The sequence below is a fragment of the Salvelinus namaycush genome, chromosome 7, assembly GCF_016432855.1.
Source record: "Salvelinus namaycush isolate Seneca chromosome 7, SaNama_1.0, whole genome shotgun sequence".
NCBI classification, from domain to species: domain Eukaryota; kingdom Metazoa; phylum Chordata; class Actinopteri; order Salmoniformes; family Salmonidae; genus Salvelinus; species Salvelinus namaycush.
Window position 1 is genome coordinate 41878110 of NC_052313.1, and position 27301 is coordinate 41905410.

Genomic DNA, 27301 nt, shown 5'->3' on the forward strand with positions numbered 1-27301 from the left:
CGTCCATTTGATGTCCTTTTCATAGGTACCCGTTCTAATTTTCATAGTGCACCTGTCAGGTTGTTCAAGCGATAAGCTCAGGACATTATTTCATTGAAGAGATGAACATGGCCATATTGATGCTGTCTTCTGCATATGATTTTCTTTGCAGGTATTGTTAATGTAAGAGGGCTGGCCCTGGACTGGCTCTCCAGGAACCTGTACTGGATTAGTTCAGAAAGCGACGAGACACAGATATACGTGGCGAGGCTAGACGGGTCCCTGAAAACCTCTGTGGTTCACGGGATTGAGAAGCCCAAGTGTCTCACTGTACATCCGTCTAAAGGGTAAGGTTCGATTTTTGTATGTACTTCTATACAGTTCAATATCTGATATTGATTAGGTATAACAAGATATAGTCAAGTGAATGCTAGTTACGTGATATGATACATGATATACGTTGGTGTTCTGTATGGAAAATATTGTTTTCCTATTGAGTTTTTACCTCCCAGGAAAATGTATTGGACAGATGGCAACACAATCAACGTGGCCAACATGGATGGAAGCAATATCAAGATCATTCACCAGAACCAGAGAGAGCCAGTTGGTAAATGTCACATGTACAATTCTGAATATTTGTTCTACGTACAAAACATCCATATTTAGTGGCCAGTACCAGCTATCTTCTGCAATTGTATGTTGCATGACAACAGTAGTACTACTATCAGGTAACAAACGATATTGCAATATTGAGTGAGATGATTGGTAGAACAGCAACCCCATAATATTTCAATCATAACTCTAATCGATGATGTCTCTTCTAGGCCTGTCGATAGACTACACATCAGACAAGCTGTATTGGATCAGTGGAGGCAACGCCACCATCAACAGGTGTAGTCTGGACGGCAGTGGTCTGGAAGTGCTGGAGACCATGAAGAAAGAGCTGCTTAAAGCCACGGCTCTAGCTGTTATGGGTGAGTGGCGAGAGCTCAGAGCACGGGCCCGTGTTCACAAAGTGTCTCAGAGTCAGAGTGCTGAACTATGATTCCGTTTTGCTTTTAAGAGCACGGTTCTATGGATGAGCACTACCACCGTGAGACTCTTTGTGCATATTCTTTGTCTTAGAAAGTGCCTCATATAAATATGTTGTGCTCTTCCAGCTCATAAAAGTATTTGCTGGCCTAGTATTTGCTGGCCTAAAATTGTATTTTGTTTTGAGTACTAGTCCATTGATTTGGAGTTGTTTTTGATCTGGAGTACATGAGTAAAAGGGGTTTTGACAGTGATGAACCTTTGCTGTCTTCTTGCATTGTATTATTTGTCGTTTCCCCATTTCTGTTTATGTCTGTCTCTGAAACTATTCCAATTCATGTTTAAAATTGCATCCCATCTGATAAAATTCTTCATCCAGACAGAATACATTAGGGAACTTTCTCTGGCTTCACTAGGACTTGTTCAGCCTCTACAGTGATGGGCGACAGAGCTGCCTCACGCTACAGAAACAGAAAACCGTAACCAGGCTTTCTGACTCAGTGATGGACAACCTGGGCTTTCGATCCGTCCTGCTCACTGACTGTCTGTTCCAGGTTTACTTATAGCTATAATGGTGATTGTATTAATACTGTACATCTATTATGTTTCAGTAGTACAGATCATTGAGACTGAGTTTCTCTCCACGCTCTACAAGAAAGTTGATCATGATACTATTAACAGGATGGAATAATTATTTTTCATATTGATTAGATGGTTGTGTTAATTTGTTTAATATCAGATCTGCATTAACCTACTTTTAGTGGTTATTCCCCATGAGTATCCCTACAGGGAGTAGGGTTAGGGGAGACAGGGGAGATACATCATTATTGATGGGCTTCTCGCTCTGGTTTTGCTATGATTCCTTAGTTTATAGTACCTCTCTTATCTGCTTGGGATATTGTAATAGCCTCTGGGATATTAAAGTCCTATCTACAGTATGGTCTGCCGTAATTCCGTTGGGAACACTGTTTGATTCTGATGTAATTCAGCTGTAGAGGGACTGTTGTTAATATAAATCCTATCTGTGTTTTAACCATAGAAAGACATGTTTTTTTTCTCTGTGGTTTTAACACGGCCTCTTTTTGTATGCTCTCCAATCCTCCCGTCATTCGAGGAGATTATGTCCTTTGTTGATAGCTGTAGTCCAGCAGGCCAAAAGCCAAGAATGGTATGTCATAAACCCACTGTGCTGTACCCCATTCAAGTATGCAGACAGGTTAAACAAAGAAGAGAAAGTTAAGTTCCCAGTCTACAGGCACAGGATTGGTCTTGCTTCAGAGGTTTTCTGACTGCTGAGTCGCTGCCCTATGTCCTTTGTGCCGGGCTGACTGTACCTCAGCGTTACCTGTTTGCCCATTATTATTTTTTCTTCAGTCAAGGGTGCAAGTACAGTACATGGGCTCATATTATAAGAAAAAAAGATGTCACATGGCCCAGTTCCTCTGTTTCCTCCCTGGACCTGTGCCTCTAAGATTTATGCGTAGGGGAATGAACTTAAGATCCTGTCTCTCCGTCTCGTATCACCCGATTCTCAGAGGACGAAACCTGAAAGTCCTCCTTTACACAGCTCCCTCCTTGTACCTTCATTTACAAGCATCCCGGGAGTGAGCCCCGGCCTACTGTATTTATCAGCAAGGGAATACTGTACAGTGAGAGCTATACATACCTTATGGATAATACAGTATTATACAGTTCCTATAATGTATTCGATTCAGTTACAATTGTATGTTACAGTTCCTAGGAAAGCAATCATTCAATGTGTTATTTGGGTCCAGTGATATTTTTAGTGCTCTGTGAACATGCTGTATAGGCTACTATTCATGAGCAAATGGGCCGTTATCTTTTTATTCAAGGGTTACTCGCAGATACGGCATAGAACCATTATTGCTACTGTACAGTATTCATGGTCTTTTGAATAGCTCTGTTTTATCAATACACTTGTCAATTTAGTCATGAACAATCATTGATTTTCTGTCTTCAGGTGCCAAGTTGTGGTGGGCCGATGACAACTTGGCCCAGTTGGGGACCGTCAGTAAGAGAGGTGGACTGGACATGGTGGTTTTACGTAACAAGACCACGGGGATTGTTCATATGAAGATGTATGACGAAGACAGCCAGACAGGTAATGTAATGAGTATGACTGCTACTCAATGCTTTTACTCCGATCATGTCCTACCTCCTTTTAAAGCTTTGTTGTAGCTTTTTGACTAGAAATTGCTACGTGTTTTGATCCTCTATTGAGAATGCACCAACATTGCTTTTTATTGGTTTATGTATGTTTCAGAAGAAATTGTCCTTTTTTAATCCAACTGGCCAAAAAGAATGGTTCTTCACTGAGACACAGCTTTATTGAAATAAGGATTCCGTGTTGCTGTTTTGTGAGTCATTGGCAGTATCATCCATTTTATTGACAGGTCCAATAGAAGGATTGCTCTTGATCTCCGTCAGTATTAAAAATGGCAATTTAAGGTGTCTTAAATGTAAATCTTTCAACTTCCTCCTCAAGCTTCCTCTGACCGATTAGCTACTTCATTTCTCTTTTTGACACAGACCACATGGGAGTATGGTCATGTCTCATTAGTCTTCTCTCTCTCCCCTTCTCCTCCCCCGCTCTCTCTCTCTTTCTATCTCTCTCACTCTCATCCTCCCTCTCTCTCTCTCTCTCTCTCTCTCTCTCTCTCTCTCTCACCCACTCACTCTCACACACTGGAAGTGCTAATGCTGCCTTGGAAGTACTGTAATCTCATGAAAATAATTGGAACGTAATGCAATGCAGATGTACTCTGTCTAACTCTGCTTTTTCCCACCGTAATGCTCAGTTAAATAATAAGCATGTTGTCCCACTGTGTATTCCTGAATGAATACACAGGCAATGACCATGCGTACGTGTTAAATGTACAGTGTGATGTCTAATGTACACTGTTTGTTTACAGTGTAGCGTACAATGTAACCTAGCCATGTTCCACTGCTGCGCAGGGAGGAATCTCTGTCAGGAGAACAATGGTGGCTGCTCTCAGCTCTGCTTCCCAACATCAGAGAGCACACGGTGCTGTTCCTGTGCCGTGGGCTACAACCTCCACTCCGACCGCATGTCATGTGAAGGTACTGTGCCGGCTTCTCATGGGAGTACATTGAACAGGGAACACAGCATATGAAAACCATGATGTCAATCTGATATGACGTACTGCAGATCCCATCGTGGCATTGAAATATGGCGTCTATGAGTGTTGCTTTTTTTGTGTTTGAAGGACTAGGGTCTTTTTTGATGTGATATGAAGGTTAGAATGACATTTTACATGTACAGTAGATGCCATATAGTTGATTGGTTTGGCTTTGTGTTTGAACTTGAAGGCATAGGGTCTTTCCTGATGTACTCAGTTCACGAGGGCATCAGGGGGATATCCCTGGATCCGAGTGATAACAGTGAAGCCTTGATGCCGGTGACCGGCTCAATGATGGCTGTGGGGATTGACTTCCATGCTGGTGAGTGTATTGGCGTTGTTTTTTGTGATTATTTGGACTATTCTTCCTGCTTCGGTTTGCAAATGAATCATTCTCATTTGTATTTTTTAATTGTTATTTTTAATTATAGTTTGAAAAAAACTAATGAAGGGAAGAACATTAATCCTTTTCAATTAATTGATCTCCCTAATAGGAAATGACACGTTATATTGGACAGACATGGGCTTGAACAGAATATCCAGAGTCAAGCGAGATCAGACGTGGAGAGAGGACATTGTCACTAGTGGTATCGGCCGTGTGGAGGGGATTGCAGTGGACTGGATTGGAGGTAAGTAGCTGAGCTCTCAAAGTTAACCTTTACTTAAGGGAATACAATGTCAAGTGCAAAGTAGGACATAGAAGTAGTTGTGGTCAAAAACAGTGCCTTCGGAAAGTATTCAGACCCCTTGACTTTTTCCACATTTTAGTTAATTTATAGCTTTATTCTAAAATTGATTAAATTGTTTTTTTCCCACATCAATCTACACACAATACCCCATAATGACAAAGCCAAAACAGGTTTAGACATTTTGGCAAATGTATTAAAAATAAACAACTGAAATATCACATGTACATAAGTATTCAGACCCTTTACTCAGTACTTTGTTGAACCACCTTTGGCAGCGATTACAGCTTGGCGTTTTCGGTATGACGCTACAGGCTTGGCACACCTGTATTTGTGGAGTTTCTCCCATTATTCTCTGCATATCTTCTCAAGCTCTGTCAGGTTGAATGGGGAGCATTGCAGCACAGCTATTTTCAGGTCTCTCCAGAGAGGTTCGATCAGGTTCAAGACTGGGCTCTGGCTGGGCCACTCAAGGACATTCAGAGACTTGTGCTGAAGCCATTCCTGCGTTGTCTTGGCTGTGTGCTTGGCTGTGCTTGGCTGTGTGCTTTTCTCTGTTCATCTTTGCCTCGATCCTGACGAGTCTTCCAGTCCCTGCCGCTGAAAAACATCCCCACATGATGCTGCCACCACCATGCTTCACTGTAGGGATGGTGCCAGGTTTCCTCCAGACATGACGCTTAGCATTAAGGCAAATAGTTCAATCATGGTTTCATCAGACCAGATAATCTTGTTTCTCATGGTCTAAGAGTCTTTAGGTGCCTGTTGGCAAACTCCAAGTGGGCTGTCATGTGCCTTTTACTGAGGAGTGGCTTCCATCTGGTCACTCTACCATAAAGGCCTGAGTGGTGTAGTGCTGCAGAGATGGTTGTCCTTCTGGCAGGTTCTCTCATCTCCACAGAGGAACTCTAGAGCTCTGTCAGAGTAACCATCGGGTTCTTGGTCACCTCCCTGACCAAGGCACTTCTCCCCCGATTGCTCAGTTTGGTAGAGCGGCCAGCTCTAGGAAGAGTCTTGGGGGTTCCAAACTTCTTCCATTTAAGAATGATGGAGGCCACTGTGTTCTTGGGGACCTTCAATGCTTCAGAAATGTGTTGGTACCCTTCCACAGATCTTTCCCTCGACACAATCCTGTCTCGGCGTTCTACGGACAATTCCTTCGACCTCATGGCTTAGTTTTTGCTCATGCACTGTCAACTGTGGGACCTTATATAGACGGGTGTGTGCCTCTCCAAATCATGTCCAATCAATTTAATTTACCACAGGTGGACTCCAATCAAGTTGTAGAAACATCTCAAGGATGAACAATGGGAACAGGATGCACCTGAGCTCAATTTTGAGTCTCATAGCAAAGGGTCTGAATACTTACGTAAATAAGTTATTCTTATATATTTTTTTGAATTAGCAAAAATGTCTAAAAACCTGTTTTCGCTTTGTCACTATAGGGTATTGTGTGTAGATTACGCAGGATTTGTTTTATTTAGTCCATTTTAGAATAAATCTGTAACATAACATAACGTGGAAAAAGTCAAGGGATCTAAATACTTTCCGAAGGCCCTGTATATTGGCACCCTTGCACGATTCACTATTTCTTCTAAAATAAGTTTAACATTTATTTATTTTTTACATTGTTCACACGTATGTGTTTGATTTACAACCGCACAGGACCAGGAAAAAAATATCAAAATAATATTTTTCACTTTGCCTGGACTAAATGATTCAGAATTTAAAATGAATTTGGTTGGAGGCAGGTGATTCTCGTTTACAGTGTAACATCTTACCTGTGGTAAGTTGCGGGAGGCTACACAGTAAAAATAGCAGTTCAACCATAAAAAAAAGACAACAGAGCATTCTGCTCCACTGTAAAGTGCAAGGGTGCCAATATATTTGACTGCAACTGTAGGACATACAGAGAGACAAGAGCCATAGGACATACTTCTCAAGTAAGACATACATAAAATGTAATGAATTGACTGACTTGTAATGCAATGGTTGAACACTGTACAAAGTCATGTTTGTGTTGTTTACTAGGTAATATCTATTGGACGGACCATGGCTTCAACATCATCGAGGTTGCTCGACTCAGTGGCTTGTACCGAGCCGTGGTGATAGCTGAAGGACTTGACCAGCCCAAAGCCATTGCTGTGCACCCGGTGAAAGGGTGTGTACAGTCTTTCATTTCAGTCAACACTTTAAAGTCCACCTGCTTGGTATGTAATGAACACATCCTAGCTACATAATGTATTCCTTAGAAAATACCACCAAATAACCAATGTGTTAATTAATGTTGATTGCCAGTAATAATGAACGTCATAAAACGATCTTTGCATGATTATATAGTAGAATTATATAATTACAGTGCCTTTAGAAATTATTCACACCCCTTGCTTCTACACCTGCATTGCTTGCTGTTTGGGGTTTTAAGCTGGGTTTCTGTACAGCACTTTGATATATCAGCTGATGTAAGAAGGGCTATATAAATACATTTGATTTGATTTGATTTTTCCCACATTGTGTCAGCATCCAAGGGACTGCCTACTCAGGTCTACTGGCCGTGGCTCTCTCGGGGATAAACGCTTTTGTCCCCTGGCATACTGGCCTTTTCTATGAAGAATTTTTGTTTTTGGTTATTTCAATTACATGTTTAAATGCTATAGAATTTATATGCATTCAAAATTGTAGACTGCACGATCAATTTGGGGGTTTATGTGTCTGTCTAAACAGTATTTCTATCTCAAACTCTGTGCAAAGTGTTTTCAAATCTCTGGCTCTTGGATATATTTACATCTCAAACTGACTCATGGATAGTCTTAAAACCTCTTAACATGTTTAGAGTACTTACAATGTAAACATATTGATTTCGCCGTCCTACAGCAGAGCCATTTGAAAGCCAATGATATCAATAGATTTCAGAACACATTTTATAAGATAATAGCCTACTCTTGTGCCCCAAACAAAACCGAGGGTGCTATGACTGTAATTAAGAGGAATCTTAATATGAAGGTGGGGGTCTGTGGGGGAGACACTGATAGATAGAATTGTTATACCTCTGTTACTATTAATGGCACTACATTATGTTTGTCCTCCATTTACTCACCAAATGCTTTTGATAAATCCTTTTTTGAAGACCTGAAGCTTAAATTGTTAGACTTCCCAGACTCAGTGACCATCCTTGGGGGAGATTTTAACTTGACTCTAGATCCTACTATTAATACCACCAGTGATAAAATCTTGGCACTCTGGGCACCTTCAAATTATATTATACCTTTTTAGATGACATGAACAACGTGGATGCCTGGCCCCTAAGAAATCCTTGTACTAGAGATGATCTTATTTTCTCCCCATCATCAGTCTTCCTCACCAATTGATTGTCTTCACCTCCCCTGTTTTTCTGAAAAGTACATCCCATGCAGAGATTCAACTATGCTGTTATCTGACCATTCTCCATTATTGATTTATTTTGAGATTTCTCCAGTCTTTTGCAGGGTAGGGAATTCTTAAACTACATTTTTGATATCTTACAAAGTGGGAATAAATTGATTTAATTGTAATTTTTGGTCAACAATCTACACAAAATACTCATGTCAAAGTGGAAGAAAAAACTAATTTGAACGTTTATAAAAATCATGAATAATAAAACACTGATATACAGTCGTGGCCAAAAGTTTTGAGAATGACACAAATATTAATTTCTACAAAGTTTGCTGCTTCAGTGTCTTTAGATATTTTTGTCAAATGTTACTATGGAATACTGAAGTATAATTACAAGCATTTCAACTGTACAATGCTGTTGATCTATCCTCAGTTGTCTCATATCACAAACTCTGTAACTGTTTGAAAATCACCATTGGCCTTGTGGTGAAATCGCTGAGCAGTTTCCTTCCTCTCCGGCAACTGTGTTAGGAAGGACGCCTGTATATTTGTAGTGACTGTATTGATACACCATCCAAAGCCTAATTAATAACTTCACCATACTCAAATGGATATTCAGCGTATCCTCTTTATATTTTTACACATCTTGGGGCAGCAGGTAGGCTATTGGTTAGAGCGTTGGCCAGTAACCAAAAGGTTGCTGTATCGAATCCCCAAGCTGACAAGGTAAAAATCTGTCATTCTGCCCCTGAACAAGGCAGTTAACCCACTGTTTCCCGGTAGGCCGCCATTGTAAATACGAATTTGTCCTTAACTGACTTTCCTAGTTAAAATAAGGTTAAATAAAAATGAATTCCACAAATTCCCTTCTTTGCGAGGCATTGAAATACCTCCCTGGTCTTTGTGGTTGAAACTGTGCTTGAAATTCACTGCTCAATTGAGGGACCTTACAGCTAATTGTACGTGTGAGGTACAGAGATGGGGTAGTCATTAAAAAAACATGTTAATCACTATTATTGAACACAGAATCAGTTCATGCAACTTATTGTGTGATTTGTTAAGCACATTTTTACTCGTGGACTTATTTAGGCTTGACATAACAAAGGGGTTGAATTCTTATTGACTCAAGATATTTCAGCTTGACATTTCTCAATAATTTCAAAACATTTCAACAACAAAATATTCTACTTTGACATTATGGGGTATTGTTGTGAAGATCAGTCACACAAAATATACATTTTATCCATTTTAAATTCAGGCTGTAACACAACAAAATGTACCTTAGACATCAAGCAATTACCAGCCAATAAAATCTAAACTCTCCACCCTTCATCCAAAGCAAACTATAAAGTATAAATACAGTATTTCCCCACTCTCTGCATTCATAACTGACTACACTGTCTCACATGTTCAGCTTCTCAATCATTAATAACAGGAAAAGAAAGGACGGGTCCATTTTTCCACATCAGCTTAGACTGCAGGGCACTTTCCTATTGATTCCTCCCCTGATGAGAGATGCTAATGAACCAGGATAAGCAGCTGAGGAGAATAGAGATGAGTCTACTGGCACTGTGTGTGTCTACTGTCACAGCTTGTGCCTCACCTGGGCCGGGCTAATTAATGTTGTCTCCCTCTAACCCCTATTATTCATAACATTGTATGCATGCATTACCCAGAGGTCTCATGTAGAGAGAGAGAACTTTATGTGGCAATCACGCTGATTGCTTAAATTAAAGCCAATATAGAAATGTGTCAACAACTGGCCCCCTATGGATATTAGATTTTGTGTGAGGGGATTTGGAACCAGAGCATACTGTCATGTTATTTTTAATTATTTGTAATTGGTGCGTTCACAGTTAGTAAGTCATAACCGTTGGAACGTTGATCCGCTGCTTGCCTCACTATTAGTATTCTGAAAGGGAGTTGAAAATGTCTACTCCACTGTCCATCCATACCAGCATGGAGTTCTGCCTCTTTGAATTATGAATCGATACTGTTATGGCCCTGCGATTTTTTGCAAGCTCTGATGCTTAACGCATTGCACTCTGTTTTTCTGGCTTGTTCCGTGTACATGTTTGTTACTGACGTGCTGCTTATTGTATTGATGTCATTTTCGTCAGGTGCCTGTTTGTCTAATACTGATGTGTTGATGCTGCTGACTTGGTCCAGTTCTATCTTGAAAAAGAGATCTTTATCGCAACTAGACGACAACAAAAAATGGTCTACCGATTATGACCAATACTCATTAGATCAACCCAAAGCATTTCCTGTCAATGTATGAGGTGACTGTAACGTATGAACATTGTTTGGGGGTGGTGGTGGCTGTGGACTCTTCTTACCCTTCTGTTGTCCTCTTGGCCAGGTTTCTGTTCTGGACAGAATGGGGCCAAAGCCCCTGCATCTGTCGGGCCCGGCTGGACGGATCAGACCAAGTAATTCTGGTCAACTCTGGAATAGCATGGCCCAATGGGATCTCCATAGACTACGAGGTATATTTAAGCAATAAGGCCTGAGGAGGTGTTGTATATGGCCAATAAACCATGGCTAAGGGCTGTTCTTAAGCACGACACAATGCAGAGTACCTGGATACAGCCCTTAATCGTGGTACTGTATATTGGCCATGTATCACAAGCTCCCGAGGTGCCGTATTGCTATTATAAACTGCCTACCAACGTAATTAGAACAGTAAACAGTATTTTTTAGTCATATCCGTGGTATACGGTCTGATATACCTGTCAGCCAATCAGCATTCAGGGCTCGAACCACCCAGTTTATATAATAGATTAATTAATGCCATTTAGCAGATGCTTTTATCCCAAACAACTTATATACGGTATATCTCCAAAGTTATTGGCACCCTTGATAAAGATGAGCAAAAAAGACTAGAAAATAAATAATACAAATACCGAGCTATATTATATGCAAAGAATATTATTATATTATTTCAAAGTAATACAATTGCTCAGAGAAAGAGATTTTGTTGAACAAGTAAATAACAAATCTAAAAAAGATTGCCGTCAAAGTTATTGGCAATCAGTGGGTGCAGGCATTGTAGTATTTGTGATCCGAGCGGGAATCGAATCCATGATGTTGATGTTGCTGGCTCCACACTCTTACCCACTGAGTAAAACAGGAGGACCAGGTGTTTTTGTCCCCCAGAGTGTACACACAGCACTTTAGCCTCCCTCTGATCCTCTTGGCTGAAGTGGCATTACACTCTGCTTTGTGTTATCTTTTTATAATGATACTCTCCCACCATCATATACCTGAAGTTTATTTTCTCAACATTGTATTCTAGGAAAATAAATTATATTGGTGCGACGCCCGCGCCGACAAAATAGAGCGGATCAGCCTTGAGAGCGGAGAGGACCGGGAGATAGTACTGTCATCCTCAGCCAGCAACGCAGCGGATCTGTTTTCAATGGCCGTCTATGGGCCTTACATATACTGGGCTGACAGGTAATTTATTATTCCGTAAATGTTACAGTATATTACAGTCTCTCCAAACAGGCTCCAAAGAAGCCTTCGCCAGCTGCTCTACCCTTGTTGAATTAACCACCTGCACCACAAGGTCACTTGAAATACCAATCTAATTGACAGAGAAAAAGGCAGAAAAATTAGAAAAGACACCTTCTCTCTATTTAAATTGTGCGTACCTACTTCAATGTCATCCACAAGGGCAGCTAGGTCCCATCACCTTCTGTCAGACCAGCTGTCTAGCATATTTTAGCTTCTGTCTAGTGTATTTTAATGAGTTCTTCTGTTTTAATTAGTCAAGGGCCATTATCCCGTGTCAAACTTCCTGTTACCTGGTGTCAAACTCCCTCCTCTTCCTGTTGTGTGTGTGTGTGTGTGTATAGGGCTCATGCCAATGGCTCCATTCGCCGAGGTGTCAAGAGTTATGCAATGGAGGGAGCCATGACTCTGAGGAGTGGCCTGGGGGTCAACCTGAACGATGTCAAAGTCTTTAACCGAGGACGCGAGAAAGGTTGAGGTTTCAACTTCATTATCACATCTGTATTATTTAATGTTCTTACCAGGCTGTCAGTACCTGCGGTTGTTAAGTGCTCTAGAATCGACCTGAGATTAAAGGGCCAATCAGCAGTTGAAACAATAACAACGTTCTTCCCACCACTGTTTCAGTAAAAAGCGGAGGAATGGGGCTGGAAAAATGTCATCACTTTCAAATTCATAAACCGAGCTACGTATGCAAGGATATCCATGATATCAAAATTAGAGTTTAACCATGTTTTGTTTACATTTATATTGTTTACAAACATTGGAGTAAAAAAATCTTATATTTGGCATTCTGTTAAACTAAGCTCATGAGGTATTTCTTTAGAAGTTTTCAAGAATTAAGGTACAGATAATTAATTAATAAGTCCAAAAATGGATGCAGCAACTGCTGATTGCCCCTTTAATGTGAAGGTTTTGCAACCTCTTGCAATACAGACACCTAATTTCTGATTTTTGACTAACATTGACACTGCAATATCACTGCAAATTCATAATGGAATCTTATTCCTTATGACCCTGCTGTTGACTTCCTTACAGGAACCAACCCGTGTGGCCAGAACAACGGAGGTTGCCATCAGCTGTGTTTCCACCAGGGCAGTGGGAGGAGGACGTGTTCCTGTGCTCACGGCTACCTAGCTAAAGGTAATCAGTGACCTGTTGTGTTTTTATGTTCATTTATTCATCTCTTTTATAGCCTCTTGTTTGCTTTTTATTCTTTAAATTATATTTGTTTTACTGTTAAGTGTGTAGAGATTTTAAATGCACTTTCAATTTTGATCTTATTTTTGTATTTTTTCACATCAAATGTTTACTATTTCAATTAATCACAGTTTCAAGGGTTCAATTACATAATCATTGTCATTTGATTAGACGGTCTCAGCTGTCACCAGTACGATGGCTACCTTCTCTACTCTGAGAGGTCGATCCTGAGGAGCATCCACCTATCAGACGACAGCGACCTCAACTCTCCCATCAGGCCCTATGAGAACCCTGCCTACTTCAAGAATGTGATAGCGCTGGCCTTTCATCACCGACAACAGAACTCTGGAGGCACCAACCGGATTTTCTATAGTGACGTTCACTTTGGGAATATACAGGTTGTCAATGACGACTGGACTGGACGGAGAGTGATCGTTGAGAGTAAGTGTGGTATTTGTTTGTCTGCTCATTTATCCATTACTAAATGAATTACTAACAGTTTGAAAATCTGAAAACGGTTGGTTAATCTACAGATGTAGGATCTTAATATGAGCCAGTTTGCTACAGGAGGAAAATAATCCTGCAACAACAGGAAATGTGAATAATTATGTGGATTATAATTCATGGACATTTTTGTAGGGGTTGATATCCATTTTTTTGTGAGGGCAAATCAAGTCTGACATTTCAAAGTGGAAATGACAAACTGTAGAAGCCTTTTTAAACCTCAAATACACTGCTGTGCAGGAAAATTCTGAGCAACAAAAGAGTGATTAAGATCCTACATCTGTAGCAAAGAGTAATGGGGAAGTGGAAATCCCTGTAGAATGTACTTGCATTCTTTTCTCACCTCCTTTCACATTGAATGAGTTCATTATTTTATTTCTGCGCCATAGCTTCCCCCCTGCCTTTAGAAAGATGAGAGAGAAGACTGATGAGCAAGTAAAGCTGCTGTTTCAAGTAGTGAACATTTATTTCCCCCAATTTCAAAGGTCTTCAACTCTCCATTGACAAGAGCTCAAACTGTTACTTGGAGTGTGAAACCAGAGGGATCCCACATAATCTGACTGCCTTTCATGTACCACTGATGTCAACATTTAGAGACCGACTCAAGCCTCTTTTGTACGTCTGACAGAAACTCAGATCTTTTGCCATTTCTATTGCTTTCATTTTGTTTCTGATAGAAGTGCCAAAACTATCAAAGACTGCATTGTACAACAAGATGAGATGTCAGTTGCAATGATTTTAGAAGTGATACATTAAATGTTATCTAGTTCTACGGGAGTTGTATATGATGAAAGGAATGCTATATAGAGAAGCTGTAGGTGTATTAACATTGTATAAGCCATTTAGCAGACACTTTTATCCAAAGACTTACAGTCATACATGCATACATTTTAGGTACGAGTAGTCCGGGGAATTGAACCCACTATCCTGGTGTTGCAAGGGCCGTGCTCTACCAACTGTGCTAGAGAGGACCATAATTTGGTGTAGGTGTATAAAAGGGTTGGCCTGAGACTTGCTGAGAGCAGGTGAGGAGTGTGGTTGATAGTTGGTATTGGCATTTCCTCGCTCATACAGGGGGGCTAATCCATCTTCGTTTGCAGCCAACTGTAATAGGTGATGGATGGCAAACAGGAAGTGATGTGATGACCCCTTCTGTCCCCACTGTAAATCACTCCGTAAAAACTTCAAACACGTTAAATCAGTTCCACCAGAACATATTACCTGGTCTTTTCACACTGTCAGGGACAGCCGACTACTACTGGTATTTCCTCTCACTCTCCTCACCCCAACCTGGGCTCAAACCAGGGACCCTCTGCACACATCGACGACAGCCACCCTCGAAGCATCGTTACCCATCGCTCCACAAAAGCCGCTGCCCTTGCAGAGCAAGGGGAACAACTACTTCAAGGTCTCAGAGCTAGTGACGTCACCAATTGAAACGCTATTAGCGCGCACCATTTCACATCGGTTACACTCACCCCCCTTTTGACCTCCTCCTTTTCCACAGCAACCAGTGATCCGGGTCAACAGCATCAATGGTATAGGTTCCGTTCCTCTCCTCGCCCTGATCCAGGGACCCTCTGCACACAGACAACAGTCACCCTCGAAGCATCGTTAGCCATCGCGCCACAAAAGCCACGACCCTTGCAGAGCAAGGGAAACAACTACTTCAAGGTCTCAGAGCTAGTGACGTCACCGATTGAAACGCTATTAGCGCGTACCACCGCTAACTAGCTAGCCATTTCACACCGGTTACATACAAACATAAGAAATAGAGGAAAATAGCATATTAATAGACAGCAACTAAAACAACAGGAAAATGGTCTTATTATTCTATAAATTTTTTGAGCCCAGACCAATAAATACTGTGATTAAATACATTACATGACCATAAGTATGTGGACACCTACTCGTCGAAAATCCCGTACAAAAATTATGAGCATTAATATGGAGTTGGTCCCCCCCTTTTCTGCTATAACAGCCTCAACTCTTCTGGGAAGGCTTTCCACTAGATATTGGAACATTGATGCGGGGACTTGCTTCCATTTAGCCACAAGAGCATTAGAGAGGTCAGGCACTGATGTTGGGCGATTAGTGCTGGCTCGCAGTCGGTGTTCCAATTCATCACAAAGGTTTTCGAAGTTGAGGTCAGGGCTCTTCCCCAAACTGTTACCACAAAGTTGGAAGCACAGAATAATTTTAAATGTAATTGCATTCTGTAGCATTAAGATTTCCCTTCATTAGAACTAAGGGGCCTAGCCCGAACCATGAAAAAACAGCCCCAGACCATTATTCCTCCTCCACCAAACCTTACAGTTGGCATTCGGGCAGGTAGCGTTCTCCTGGCATCCGTTAAAACCAGAATCATCCATCAGACTGCCAGATGGGGCATGTGATTTATCACTCCAGAGAATGCGTTTCCACTGCTCCAGAGACCAATTGTGGCGAGCTTTACACCACTCCAGCCGACGCTTGGCATTGTGCATGGTGATGTTAGCGTTGTATGCGGCTGCTCTGCCATGGAAACCACTTTCATGAATCTACCGACAAACAGTTATTGTGTTGACGTTGCTTCCAGAGGCAGTTTGGAACTCGGTAGTGAGTGTTGCAACCGAGGACAGACCATTTTATACTGTATGCGCTTCAGCACTTGGCGGTCCCGTTCTGTGAGCTTGTGTGGACTACCACTTTGCGGCTGAGCCGTTGTTGCTCCTAGGCGTTTCCACTTTACAATAACAGCACTTGCAGTTAACAGGGTGCAGGTGTAGCCGGGCAGAAATTTGACGAACTGACTTGTTGGAAAGGTGGCATTCTATGTTGTGCTACGTTGAAAACATGACTCGTATGGTGGGGACTTAAAACTTCCGTATGCTTCGGTTACTTGGAGTGTGAAACCACCTACATATAGGCGAACCGAACGAGTGTGCTCGCATACTCCGTTAAAAGACCTCCGTTTGAAAAACGAGAAAAAAACAGTAATTGTAATGTTTGTCCATATTGAGACGCCATAGTCAGAATTAATCTAAGATAACAAAAAAAATAATGTCATTCATTTTGACGTTTTTTCAGAGGAGATGTTAGTGCAATTTTGCAGTATTACTCAATGAAAATGTTTTCATGAAAACAAGTCGTCTCTTGTTGAATGACAACAACCACTTCATTGAAGAATCCCTACTGTTGACCAATCACCGACGAAGGGGCGTAGATTTCAGCTACCGACTTCAGCTTGCCTCGAGAGAAAAAATGTGAACGAACAGCCCCCCAAAAAATTGCCGAAGACCAAAACAAACAAAATCATCACAAAATGTCATCATAATATATGCACAAACTGTTACGAACTGTTTCAGATGGGAAGCATGAGGACGCCTTTACTCTCATCCTATATAGACATAAGTGGCGGTCAGTGCCCTTTAAGATAAGGGAGGACGATTTTTATTTTCATGAGCATGGCTTTATTTCTAAGTCTATGGAAGGGGGTGAGAACCATGAGCCTCCTAGGTTTTGTATTGACGTCAATGTACCCAGAGGAGGACGAAAGCTAGCTGTCCTCCGGCTACACCATGGTGTTATCCTACAGGGTGCTGTTGAGGCTACTGTAAACCTTTGCAAACTGTAAACCTTTGCCAAAATATTTTATGAAATTCACTGAGGAGGGATGGACCTCCCCTTCTTCCTCTGAGGAGCCTCCACTGATAGACATACAGTGAATATCAATACCAATAGATGAATATGACATTTCTTCTGTATGTCCATCTGATACAGTATTTTAGGAGGAATCAGGTGAACACACACACACACACACACACACACACACACACACACACACACACACACACACACACACACACACACACACACACACACACACACACACACACACACACACACACACACACACACACACACACACACACAAAGAGGTCTGTAGTTCCCTAATGCACATAGACAGCAGATCCCCATCACCCCATAGCCCCTGTAGCTTCTCTGTGGTAGGCTAGGCTCCATGCTGACTTGGCTCAAATATATCTGACTGACCAGAAACGGGGAAGGAAGATCCATCAAAATAACTGAGGGGGTTGGATGTTGGAGAGGAAAGGGAATAATGGTTGCGCTTAAAGGGGGCTGGAGAAAGCACCAGCACTATTGCTATTTAATGATTAACGAATATGATATTTAAGTATCTCCCTAAAATAATATTTTTGTCATCCATATAGGCCTATCCCATGTCCAAACAAGTGTGTGATTTTACACTATTTGCAGAATTGATTCTGAATACATTTGGGCAGATGAAGAGAATATGATTTTTTCTGTTTGTTTAAAGATTTCATAGTGGTGTTGCCTGTTTGTATACTGGCTGTATTCTCAATTCTTTGTATTACTTTTCCTTTACTTTTACTGGTAGTGAATGTGGATTTTTATGTCCTAGTTTGTGCTATTGTCCCGTCTGAATGTGAAACAGTGAGCAGCTGTGACACGGCACCACAGTCTTCTATTGTTAATCTCTTAGCACAGTGGGACATTTTTACACCTGCCTAGGCTCGTTAGGTTCCATTCAAATGAGTTTGGCATTGATTTATCTTTTAGGAAGAAACTCTACAGTTCGGTACAGCAAAATATGAAATAATGGGATATATTCACAGGGATATCTAGGTGTATCCTGATGTAGGTTATTCACAATTAGACCCAACCAGTTCGAAATCAAAGTATTCAGAGTGTTGATCGCTACCCAGTACAGCTGACCACTGGATTCTTTCACGCCTAAATGCGTTATGTGGAAACCTTCATGACACCACCACATGAGACAACTTTTACAAGGTGTGCAAGATATCTCAATATACAGTATATACACTACCATTCAAAAGTTTGGGGTCACTTAGAAATGTCCTTGTTTTCCATGAAAACATACATGAAATGAGTTGTAAATGGAATAGGAAATATAGTCAAGACGTTGACAAGGATATCAATGTTTTTTAATTGAAATAATAATTGTGTCTTTCAAACTGCCTTCATCAAATAATCCTCCATTTGAAGCAATTACAGCCTTGCAGACCTTTGGCATTCTACAGTAGTTGTCAATTTGTTGAGGTAATCTGAAATGATTTCACCCCATGCTTCCTGAAGCACCTCCCACAAGTTGGAATGGCTTGATGGGCACTTCTTACATACCATACGGTCAAGTTGCTCCCACAACAGCTCAATAGGGTTGAGATCTGGTGACAGTGCTGGCCACTCCATTATAGACAGAATACTAGCTGACTGCTTCTTCCCTAAATAGTTCTTACATAGTTTGGAGCTGTGCTTTGGGTCATTGTCCTGTTGTAGGAGGAAATTGGCTCCAATTAAGCATCGTCCACAGGATATGGCGTTGCAAAATGGATTGATAGCCTTCCTTCTTCAAGATCCCTTTTACCCTGTACAAATCTCCCACTTTCCATCACCAAAGCACCCCCAGACCATCACATTGCCTCCACCATGCTTGACAGATGGCATCAAGCACTCCTCCAGCATCTTAATTTTTTCTGCGTCTCACGGATGTTCTTCTTTGTGATCTGAAAACCTCAAACCTAGAATGGTCTGTCCATAACACTTTTTTCCCCATCTTCCTCTGTCCAGTGTCTATGTTCTTTTGCCCATCTTAATCGTTTATTGTTTTTGTTATTTTTTTCACCCCTTTTTTCTCCCCAGTTTCGTGGTATCCAATTGGTAGTAGTTACAGTCTTGTCTCATCGCTGCAACTCTCATACGGACTCGGGAGAGGCAAAGGTCGAGAGCCATGCGTCCTCTGAAACATAACCCAACCAAGCCGCACTGCTTCTTGACACAATGCCCATCCAACCCAGAAGCCAGTCGCACCAATGTGTCGGAGGAAACACCATACACCTGGCGACCGTGTCAGCGTGCACTGCGCCCGGCCCGCCACAGGAGTCACTAGTGCGCGATGAGACAAGGATATCCCTGCCGGCCAAACCCTCCCTAACCCGGACAACGCTGGGCCAATTGTGCACCGCCCCATGGGCCTCCCGGTCGCGGCCGGCTGCGACAGAGCCTGGTCTTGAACCTAGAATCTCTAGTGGCACAGCTAGCACTGCAATGCAGTGCCTTAGACCACTGCACCACCCGGGAGGCCTTAATCGTTTCTTTTTATTGGCCAGTCTGAAATATGGCTTTTTCTGCCTAGGCCAGCGTCCCGGAGTCAACTCTTCACTGTTGACGTTGAGACTGGTGTTTTGTGGGTACTATTTAATGAAGCTGCCAGTTGAGGACTTGTGAGACGTCTGTTTCTCAAACTAGACACTATAATGTACTTGTCCTCTTTCTCAGTTGTGCACCGGAACCTCCCACTCCTCTTTCTATTCTGGTTAGAGCCAGTTTGTTCTGTGAAGGGAGTAGTACACAGCGTTGCATGAGATCTTCAGTTTCTTGGCAATTTCTTGAATGGATTAGCCTTCATTTCTCAGAACAAGAATAGACTGAGGAGTTTCAGAAGACAATCTTTGTTTCTGGCCATTTTGAGCCTGTAATCGAACCCACAAATGCTGATGCTCCAGATACTCAACTAGTCTAAAGAAGGACAGTTTTATTGCTTCTTTAATCACGACAACAGTTTTCAGCTGTGCTAACATAATTGCAAAATGGTTTACTAATGATAAATTAGCCTTTTAAAATGATTGAACTTGGATTAGCTAACACAACATGCCATAGGAACACAGGGGTGATGGTTGCTGATAATGGGCCTCTACGCCTTTGTAGATATTCCATAAAAAAATCTGCACTTTCCAGCTACAATAGTCATTTGCAACTTTAACAATGTCTACACTGTATTTCTTATCAATTTGATGGTATTTTAATGGACAAAAATGTTGCTTTTCTTTCAAAAACAAGGACATTTCTAAGTGACCCCAAACTTTTGAACGGTAGTATATATATATTATTTTTTTCTTACTTTACCATGAAAGAAAAGACAAATCCGCTCACTGTGTTTGACTGTATCACGTGTGTTTGTTGAGCTCTTCTTACTCAAGCAAAGGTCAGATTAGTGTTATTCAGTGTTTGTCAATGTTATTTTCAGTGTTATAAACTGGGTGGTTTGAGCCCTGAATTCTGATTGGCTGAAAGATGTGGTGTATCAGACCGTACACTACGGGTATGACAAAAAATAACTTTTAACTGTTTTCATTATCTTGGTAATCATTGTATAATAGCAATAAGGCACCTCGGGGGATTTTGGTATATGGCCAATATATCACGGCTAACCACGGCTTACTCCGTGTTGCATCGTTCTTAGCTATGATATATTGGCAATATATCACACCCCCCGTGACGTATTGCTTAATTATATCAGTGTTATTGTTGCCGTGTAGATGTGGGGTCAGTAGAGGGCCTGGCGTACCATGGAGCCTGGGACTCGCTTTATTGGACCAGCTCCACCACAGCCACCGTCAGCAGGCACAGCCTGGACCAGAGCCTCCCCGGGGCCTTCACCAGAGAGGCTGTGGTCACACTGGCAGAGGAAGACCACCCACATAACCTGGCTCTGGAGGAGTGTCAGAAGTAGGTGTTAAACCTTCAATGCTCCTAATGTCTTACAGAGAACCTTAGTGGCCTACAGTAGATGCTCACTTGGGTATATGGGTTGTGTTATGTACTCAGTTAGCAAATCTATTGAAAACTTCTGCTATCAGGGGAATGAGGTTTATAACTGCTCTGGGGGAGTGTCAGAAGTGTTCTATCATCATTCGTTACTGATCCTAATGTCTTACAGTGGATGGTTCTTTTATGTTTTCTTTGCCTCCCTTTTACCCCCTATTTTCCTTCACAAGAACATGAGGCAGTCTTAAAAATGTCACAAAATTATTTTGCTGTAGAATGTGAGGATGGAAACATGTTCATATCTTTAGAAAATAGAGATAGAAAAAGTAGATTTGCGTTTCCCTGGAGAATGGAAATAATCATTCAGTGTAGACGTTGATGGATGTTTACAATACAATACATTTGTAATGAACACGAGGGGAGACAGAGCTGGTTTCAAGTGCAGGGCGCAGCAGGTGTTTATTGCAAAGGACCACAGGAGGAGGCAGGTAGCTGGGTCCAGGGGCAGGCAGAAGGTCACAGGGGGTCCAAAAGGGCAAAAGGACAGGCAGGGAAAAGGCTAGTAAGGTAGTCCGGGAGATCCGGCAATAGGTAGCTAACAGGAAATCCGATAGGTTAAAGCACAGGCAGGGAATAGGCAAAAGGCGTTGTTAGTGAAGCATGCAAAAACTATCACACACGGGAGGAGTAAATCACGGGGAAACCCAGAGCTCTGAAAGACGTGTGTCACAAAACAATACCTCACAGTGATGGGGTGCAAAGAACTGAACTAAATAGTGTGTGGTAACGACATTCGGGTGTGTGAACAGGTGATTAGAATTCAGGTGATTGGGATCTGGAGAATGAGCTGCGTTCAGGAGATCTAGGTGTTTGAGAGAGTGAGCTGGAAAGTGAGCTGCGTTCAGGGGATCTAAGTGTTTGAGGGTGTGAGTTGGAAGCCGACGTTACAATATTGAATGGAGGTGCATCCCATCCGCTTGCTTCTGTGAAAGTCTCAATAGTGTTTTTGTTTTCACTGCTGATGCAGCCTGATGTTCTGGACTAACTGGAAGGAACTGCACCCCAGCATTATGAGATCCACCCTGTCAGGAAACAATATCCAGAGTGTCATCACCACAGACATCCTCACACCTAATGGACTCACCATCGACCACACCGCTGAGAAACTCTTCTTCTCCGATGGCAGTCTGGGAAAGATTGAACGATGTGAATATGATGGCTCACACAGATATGTAAGGAGAAATATATATATATATATATATATATATATACTATATGTTATTCTGAATAGAATGATTAAGTCACATCTTGTACATTCTTAGAAAAAAAGGTGCCATCTTGAACCTAAAAGGGTTCTTCGGCTGTCCCAATAGGAAACCCCCTTGAAGAACCCTTTACAGTTGCTTGTAGAACCCTTTTTGTTCCAGGTAGAACCCTTTTGGGTGCCATGAATAACCATTTGTACAGACAGTTCTACCTGGAACCAAAAAGGGTTATCCTATGGGGACAGCTGAAGAACCCTTTTTGAAACCTTTTTTCTAAGTGTACCATCAGATTTTGAAATTATTCCAGCTGTCTGATACCTCTTCTCATGCTTGAGTATGTGACGTCCAAGGTTCTGTTGATGTATTTCAACCTAAATTAATATGACTAAACGAATGACTAAAACATGAGCATAAAACCAATTTAACACCATTTTCATTTTACGTTCAATCTGAAGGTGATTATGAAGTCAGGTCCAGGAACCTTCTTTGGCCTGGCTATCCATGGGAACTTCCTGTTCTGGTCTGATTGGGTACGGAGGGCGGTGGTACGCTCCAATAAGTACACAGGTGGCGACATTAAGGTCCTCAGAGCCGACATCCCCCACCAGCCAATGGGAATTGTTGCAGTTTCCAACAATACCAACAATTGTAAGTGAATTCTATACAGTACATCAAAGCAAAACTCACATGTCAACATGGAATCTTCTATACATTGTCTAAAATATACATACAAAATGTGGTATTTTGTGAGTAGACTATTTTGCAGTGTGTGATAAAATGTAACTGCAGCCTGTGATGGTTTGCATGTGGTTACAACCATGTGTAGCTGAGTTTGACCATTTGGCATGAACATTATGCAATACTTCCTATAGACCCAGCTACCCTCCCTGATTAATTACCACTCAATGTAAATCTGTTATTGAATAAACAACTCCAAAAATCCCAACCTCCAGTGTCACAGGCTACCCCATGTTGCCTGGCCTGTGCTTCAGCTGAATCTGTACCATTCGAGCAGAGAAATATATTCTCTCTCGCTCTCTCACTCTCTCTCTTGCTCTCTCTCTCTCTCTCTCTCTGGAATGAGCAGACGTGTGGGTACTAAGGGGGCAGCATGATGGCATGGTTTATAGCTTACCGCTCCATTCCACTGTCCAAGCCAAACAGAGTTCAAAGATGGTCCCCAACAGAGAAGTCTACCTTTCTACCACAACACTGCCCTTGAAATGTTTTCAGTGCTTGATTTCAAAAAATGTGGAAGCTGAAACTCTTAATGGGAGGCACTGCAAGTAGGAAGTAAAGCATGCCATTTGGATGATAAAAATGGAACAATATAATGTCCTGTTTATTTGGAGGTTGATGTGTGTTTTCTGTAAGATGATGTACTACAGTACCCATAATGATCTGTTTTCCCAGGTGAACTATCCCCTTGCACAGTGCTGAACGGTGGATGTCATGACCTTTGTCTTCTGACCCCTCACGGCACAGTCAACTGTAGCTGCAGAGGAGAGAGACTAATACTGGAAGATAACAGATGTGTATGTAAGTCTAGTATCTTGTCTTTTTTCCCTCTAATTCATTGGTAAACAGCATCCGGCTCGAAGGACCATGTGAATGTCTTGCTAATATACAAGTAGACAATAGGCATCTGATAGTGTTACTGTCAGATGAAGCAATGTGTGGGGCATTGAAGTAGTATGTTTGTTGGAGACTATCTGGGAGGGATATAGCAGAAAGCAGACTCTTCTGTTTGGACAAAGAATCCCCAAAAATTGATTTTCTCTTCTTTTTACAGCTGAGAACTCCTCCTGCAACATCCACACTGAGTTTGAGTGTGGGAACGGGGAGTGTATTGACTATCAGCTGACATGTGACGGAATAGCACACTGCAAAGACAAGTCTGATGAGAAAATGAAATACTGTGGTAAGTACGCACCCAATATGCGTTACTGTACTAGTTCACCAGTCCTCAGATGAAAATCCCTACCAAGCCCCCGCGGGGCTCTTGTCCAGTAGAATGAGTTCAGACTCGCTCACTTCCTGAAATCCATAAAGGAGAAGAGAAACAGTATTCAAGTGAATGTCATGTAATTCCTTTGGTCGAATCTCTTCCTGAAGTGTCTTTGTATCTCTTTCGTTTTTCTTTACTCCTCTTCCTCTCTTACAGATAACAGAAACTGTAGACGGGGCTTCAAGAGCTGCTATAACCAGCGCTGTGTGGTCAATAGGCGGGTTTGTGACGGGGTGAACGACTGTGGAGACGATTCCGACGAGGTTTATTGTAACAGTGAGTAATAAGAATCTGATGAATTTACATGCCCAGTCCGACAGACAACATAATCTGTACTATATTATTACTGTATAAACCAATAAATAGCTTTAGGGTGAACTCTTGTTTCTCCTATTAGATTTCATAGAGGAACATTTCTCCAAGCAAGGATAATATTATCTATTCTTATCTATCTCTTCACCTGACAACGAACCAACGAGATGGATTTCAAATACAACATATTTCTACCCCTCGTTTCTAAATCTTTTTCTTTTCGGACCTGTATTTTCTCTCCAGATCCCACATGCTCTCCCTCAGACTGGCGTTGTCTGAACGGGGTTTGTATTCCGGCCTCGGCCCGCTGCAATCAGATCATCGACTGTCCCGATGCCTCAGATGAGAAGAACTGCAGTAAGATAAGCCTCTGTTAAAGCGCCATACCGTACCTGTGTTAAGGCGCCACACTGTATCTTTCTAAGGTGCTACGACAATACCTTTCCCATGTAGCTTTTCCACGTAGCTGGTCTGTAGCCTATCCTGGTCATGTGTGTTTTTAATGTTAGATAAAAGAGAAGAAGGAAGGTCCGCACCTCTGGATTTGAAGTTATTTTCCATTGTTATATCAGGACACTACAATTTTATAGTTAAAACAATGTATAGCCAGGAATATCAATCCCTAACCTTAGGCTTTGGATATGCCGGTCGAATGCCCACTTTCTCTAGGCAACACAGGCTGCTTGGATTACTACATGCTGGGGGTGAAGGAGACAGTGTTCGTCAGCTGCAACTCTACCTCCCTCTGTGTCCACCCATCCTGGATATGTGATGGAGCCAATGACTGTGGGGATTACGCAGATGAAACCAACTGCCGGAGTAAGTTTTATCCTTGCTTTTTTCTCTTCTGTGACACTAATTCTGTCGGCTACTGTTGATGTGGCCGTGTACCAGACAGACACCAGGCCTAGTGGAATGCATTTTAAGATATTTTGAAAATGTGTTTATGTTCTGAATGTATCTTGGCTTCTGGTTTCTCCCCAGCTCCTTCCCTCAGAAAGAGATGTGAGGAAGGCCATTTTGCTTGCCCCAGTGGAAACTGCATCCACACTGTCTGGCTGTGTGACGGAGTGAAAGACTGTGAAGACGGAGCAGATGAGTTCCAGTGTGGTATGAAATCAGACATATTTATTTATCTAATATTTATTTATATTACATTTATTTCGGCAAGCACATTGCACTGATTTGTAGCCACTGCCACTGATTTGAGAGAGAGTCTAAATTATTCAAATAACTCTGTTCAAAGTAACGGTTGGATCATTACGGTGTAGGGTACATCCTGCGTGAAATGCTGACTAAGCTCAAGGTGGCCAAATATAATGGAGAATGTCTAGGTTGAACGGTTTCTCCTCTTGTCCTGTATCCCCTGTTGTGTCTGGTCTATACATTCGGTCAATACGGCCAGATAAGAAGATAAGATAACCCAGTGTTGGTGGTTTGTTCATGTGGGTCATTAAAGGAAGCAGTGAAGGGGTGTCTCCTGCTGAGCCCAATGCTTCCATCCCTGATTTGATCCCTATGTGGAAATCTCCCACAATTACTGTTCAAAGCCTCTCCTGAGGAATAATGATGGGAGGAGATGCTTCACTCCTGCTGTTGGTTCTTCAGGGCAGAGCAGTAGACTATGCTGTTGTAACCCAAACAGAATAGCAATAGCAAATATCCTATTTATATTTGTTGTGGATTTGCTCATCGTCTGTGTATTTGAATGAGTCCCAGCCAGTAGTGGTTGGATGCACACACACCGTGTTGTTGGTGCATGCTGTTTGTGTGGCTAGTTCACACTGACCTTGTCCATGTAGCCACACACAGTTATTGTTAATGGTTGCTCTCTGGCTGCCCAAGGAAGCAGCTCCACAGTGTCATCATAAAATGGATGTGAAATGCTAACAAATAAACGGACAATTCTTTCTCTCTCTTTCTTTATGTCTCTCCCTCTCTCAACTCTCTCATCTCTCCCTCTTTCATCTCCCTCCCTCCTCTCTCTCGCCCTCTTTCTCGCTCTCTCTCTCTCGCTCTCTGCTTGCTATGGCTGAATAATTTTTACCTCACTTGGCACTCCTTCACTCCTTTGTACATGGTTTGAATGTAAGACAAGCATTACTTTGAAAGTGCTTACGACTGAGGGAATGTTTTTTTGTATCTAATTTCACAGATGACATTGATATAGTGATATAATTTCCCACCTGCATTAGAATAGAGACTCCCTTCAAAATTGTTTACCTTCACCTCCGTATGTGATATTATTTTCTTCACCTTTTCTGTACAAAGACCTACCTACCTTTATTGTATGTGACTTGACTGCAATTTCATATTACTCTATAACAGTTGAAACCTGGGCCCATTTGGACTTTGCACACTACCGTACTAAATCATTCATTTATCACTGCTCTCTGCATGATTAATTGTGAAGATATTTACATGCTTCCTGTCTCAATGAAATACCCAATATAATGTGTTATATTTTATTTTGTCAAGGCTTGTCCTGCCTGTGGAACCAGTTTGCCTGCTCTAAGAACAAGTGCATAGCCAAGCAGTGGCTTTGTGACGGAGAGGACGACTGTGGGGATGGATTGGACGAGAGCGCAGAGATCTGTGGTAAAAAAACACGCCGGAATTTATTTACACTATGTTGACTCAAATGTGTCAAACTACAGATCCGGGTTCGATCCCGGG

At 41.8% G+C, this 27301-nt stretch overlaps 1 protein-coding gene across 1 annotated transcript in view; it reads left to right on the forward strand.

Moving 5' to 3' along the window:
* Positions 1-27301, forward strand: part of LOC120050722 (low-density lipoprotein receptor-related protein 1B-like) — a 172120-nt gene that overhangs the window by 75744 nt on the left and 69075 nt on the right. The window contains exons 29-51 of the mRNA XM_038997286.1: positions 152-326; positions 492-586; positions 804-953; positions 2993-3133; positions 3988-4113; positions 4363-4494; positions 4667-4801; positions 6890-7019; positions 10593-10719; positions 11529-11689; positions 12091-12218; positions 12785-12889; positions 13118-13387; positions 20812-21001; positions 22068-22272; positions 22761-22953; positions 23719-23844; positions 24098-24226; positions 24470-24589; positions 24869-24982; positions 25295-25448; positions 25623-25735; positions 27104-27223. Of these exons, the coding sequence (XP_038853214.1) occupies positions 152-326; positions 492-586; positions 804-953; positions 2993-3133; positions 3988-4113; positions 4363-4494; positions 4667-4801; positions 6890-7019; positions 10593-10719; positions 11529-11689; positions 12091-12218; positions 12785-12889; positions 13118-13387; positions 20812-21001; positions 22068-22272; positions 22761-22953; positions 23719-23844; positions 24098-24226; positions 24470-24589; positions 24869-24982; positions 25295-25448; positions 25623-25735; positions 27104-27223 (3339 nt within the window). The remainder of the gene's footprint in view (positions 1-151; positions 327-491; positions 587-803; positions 954-2992; positions 3134-3987; positions 4114-4362; positions 4495-4666; positions 4802-6889; positions 7020-10592; positions 10720-11528; positions 11690-12090; positions 12219-12784; positions 12890-13117; positions 13388-20811; positions 21002-22067; positions 22273-22760; positions 22954-23718; positions 23845-24097; positions 24227-24469; positions 24590-24868; positions 24983-25294; positions 25449-25622; positions 25736-27103; positions 27224-27301) is intronic.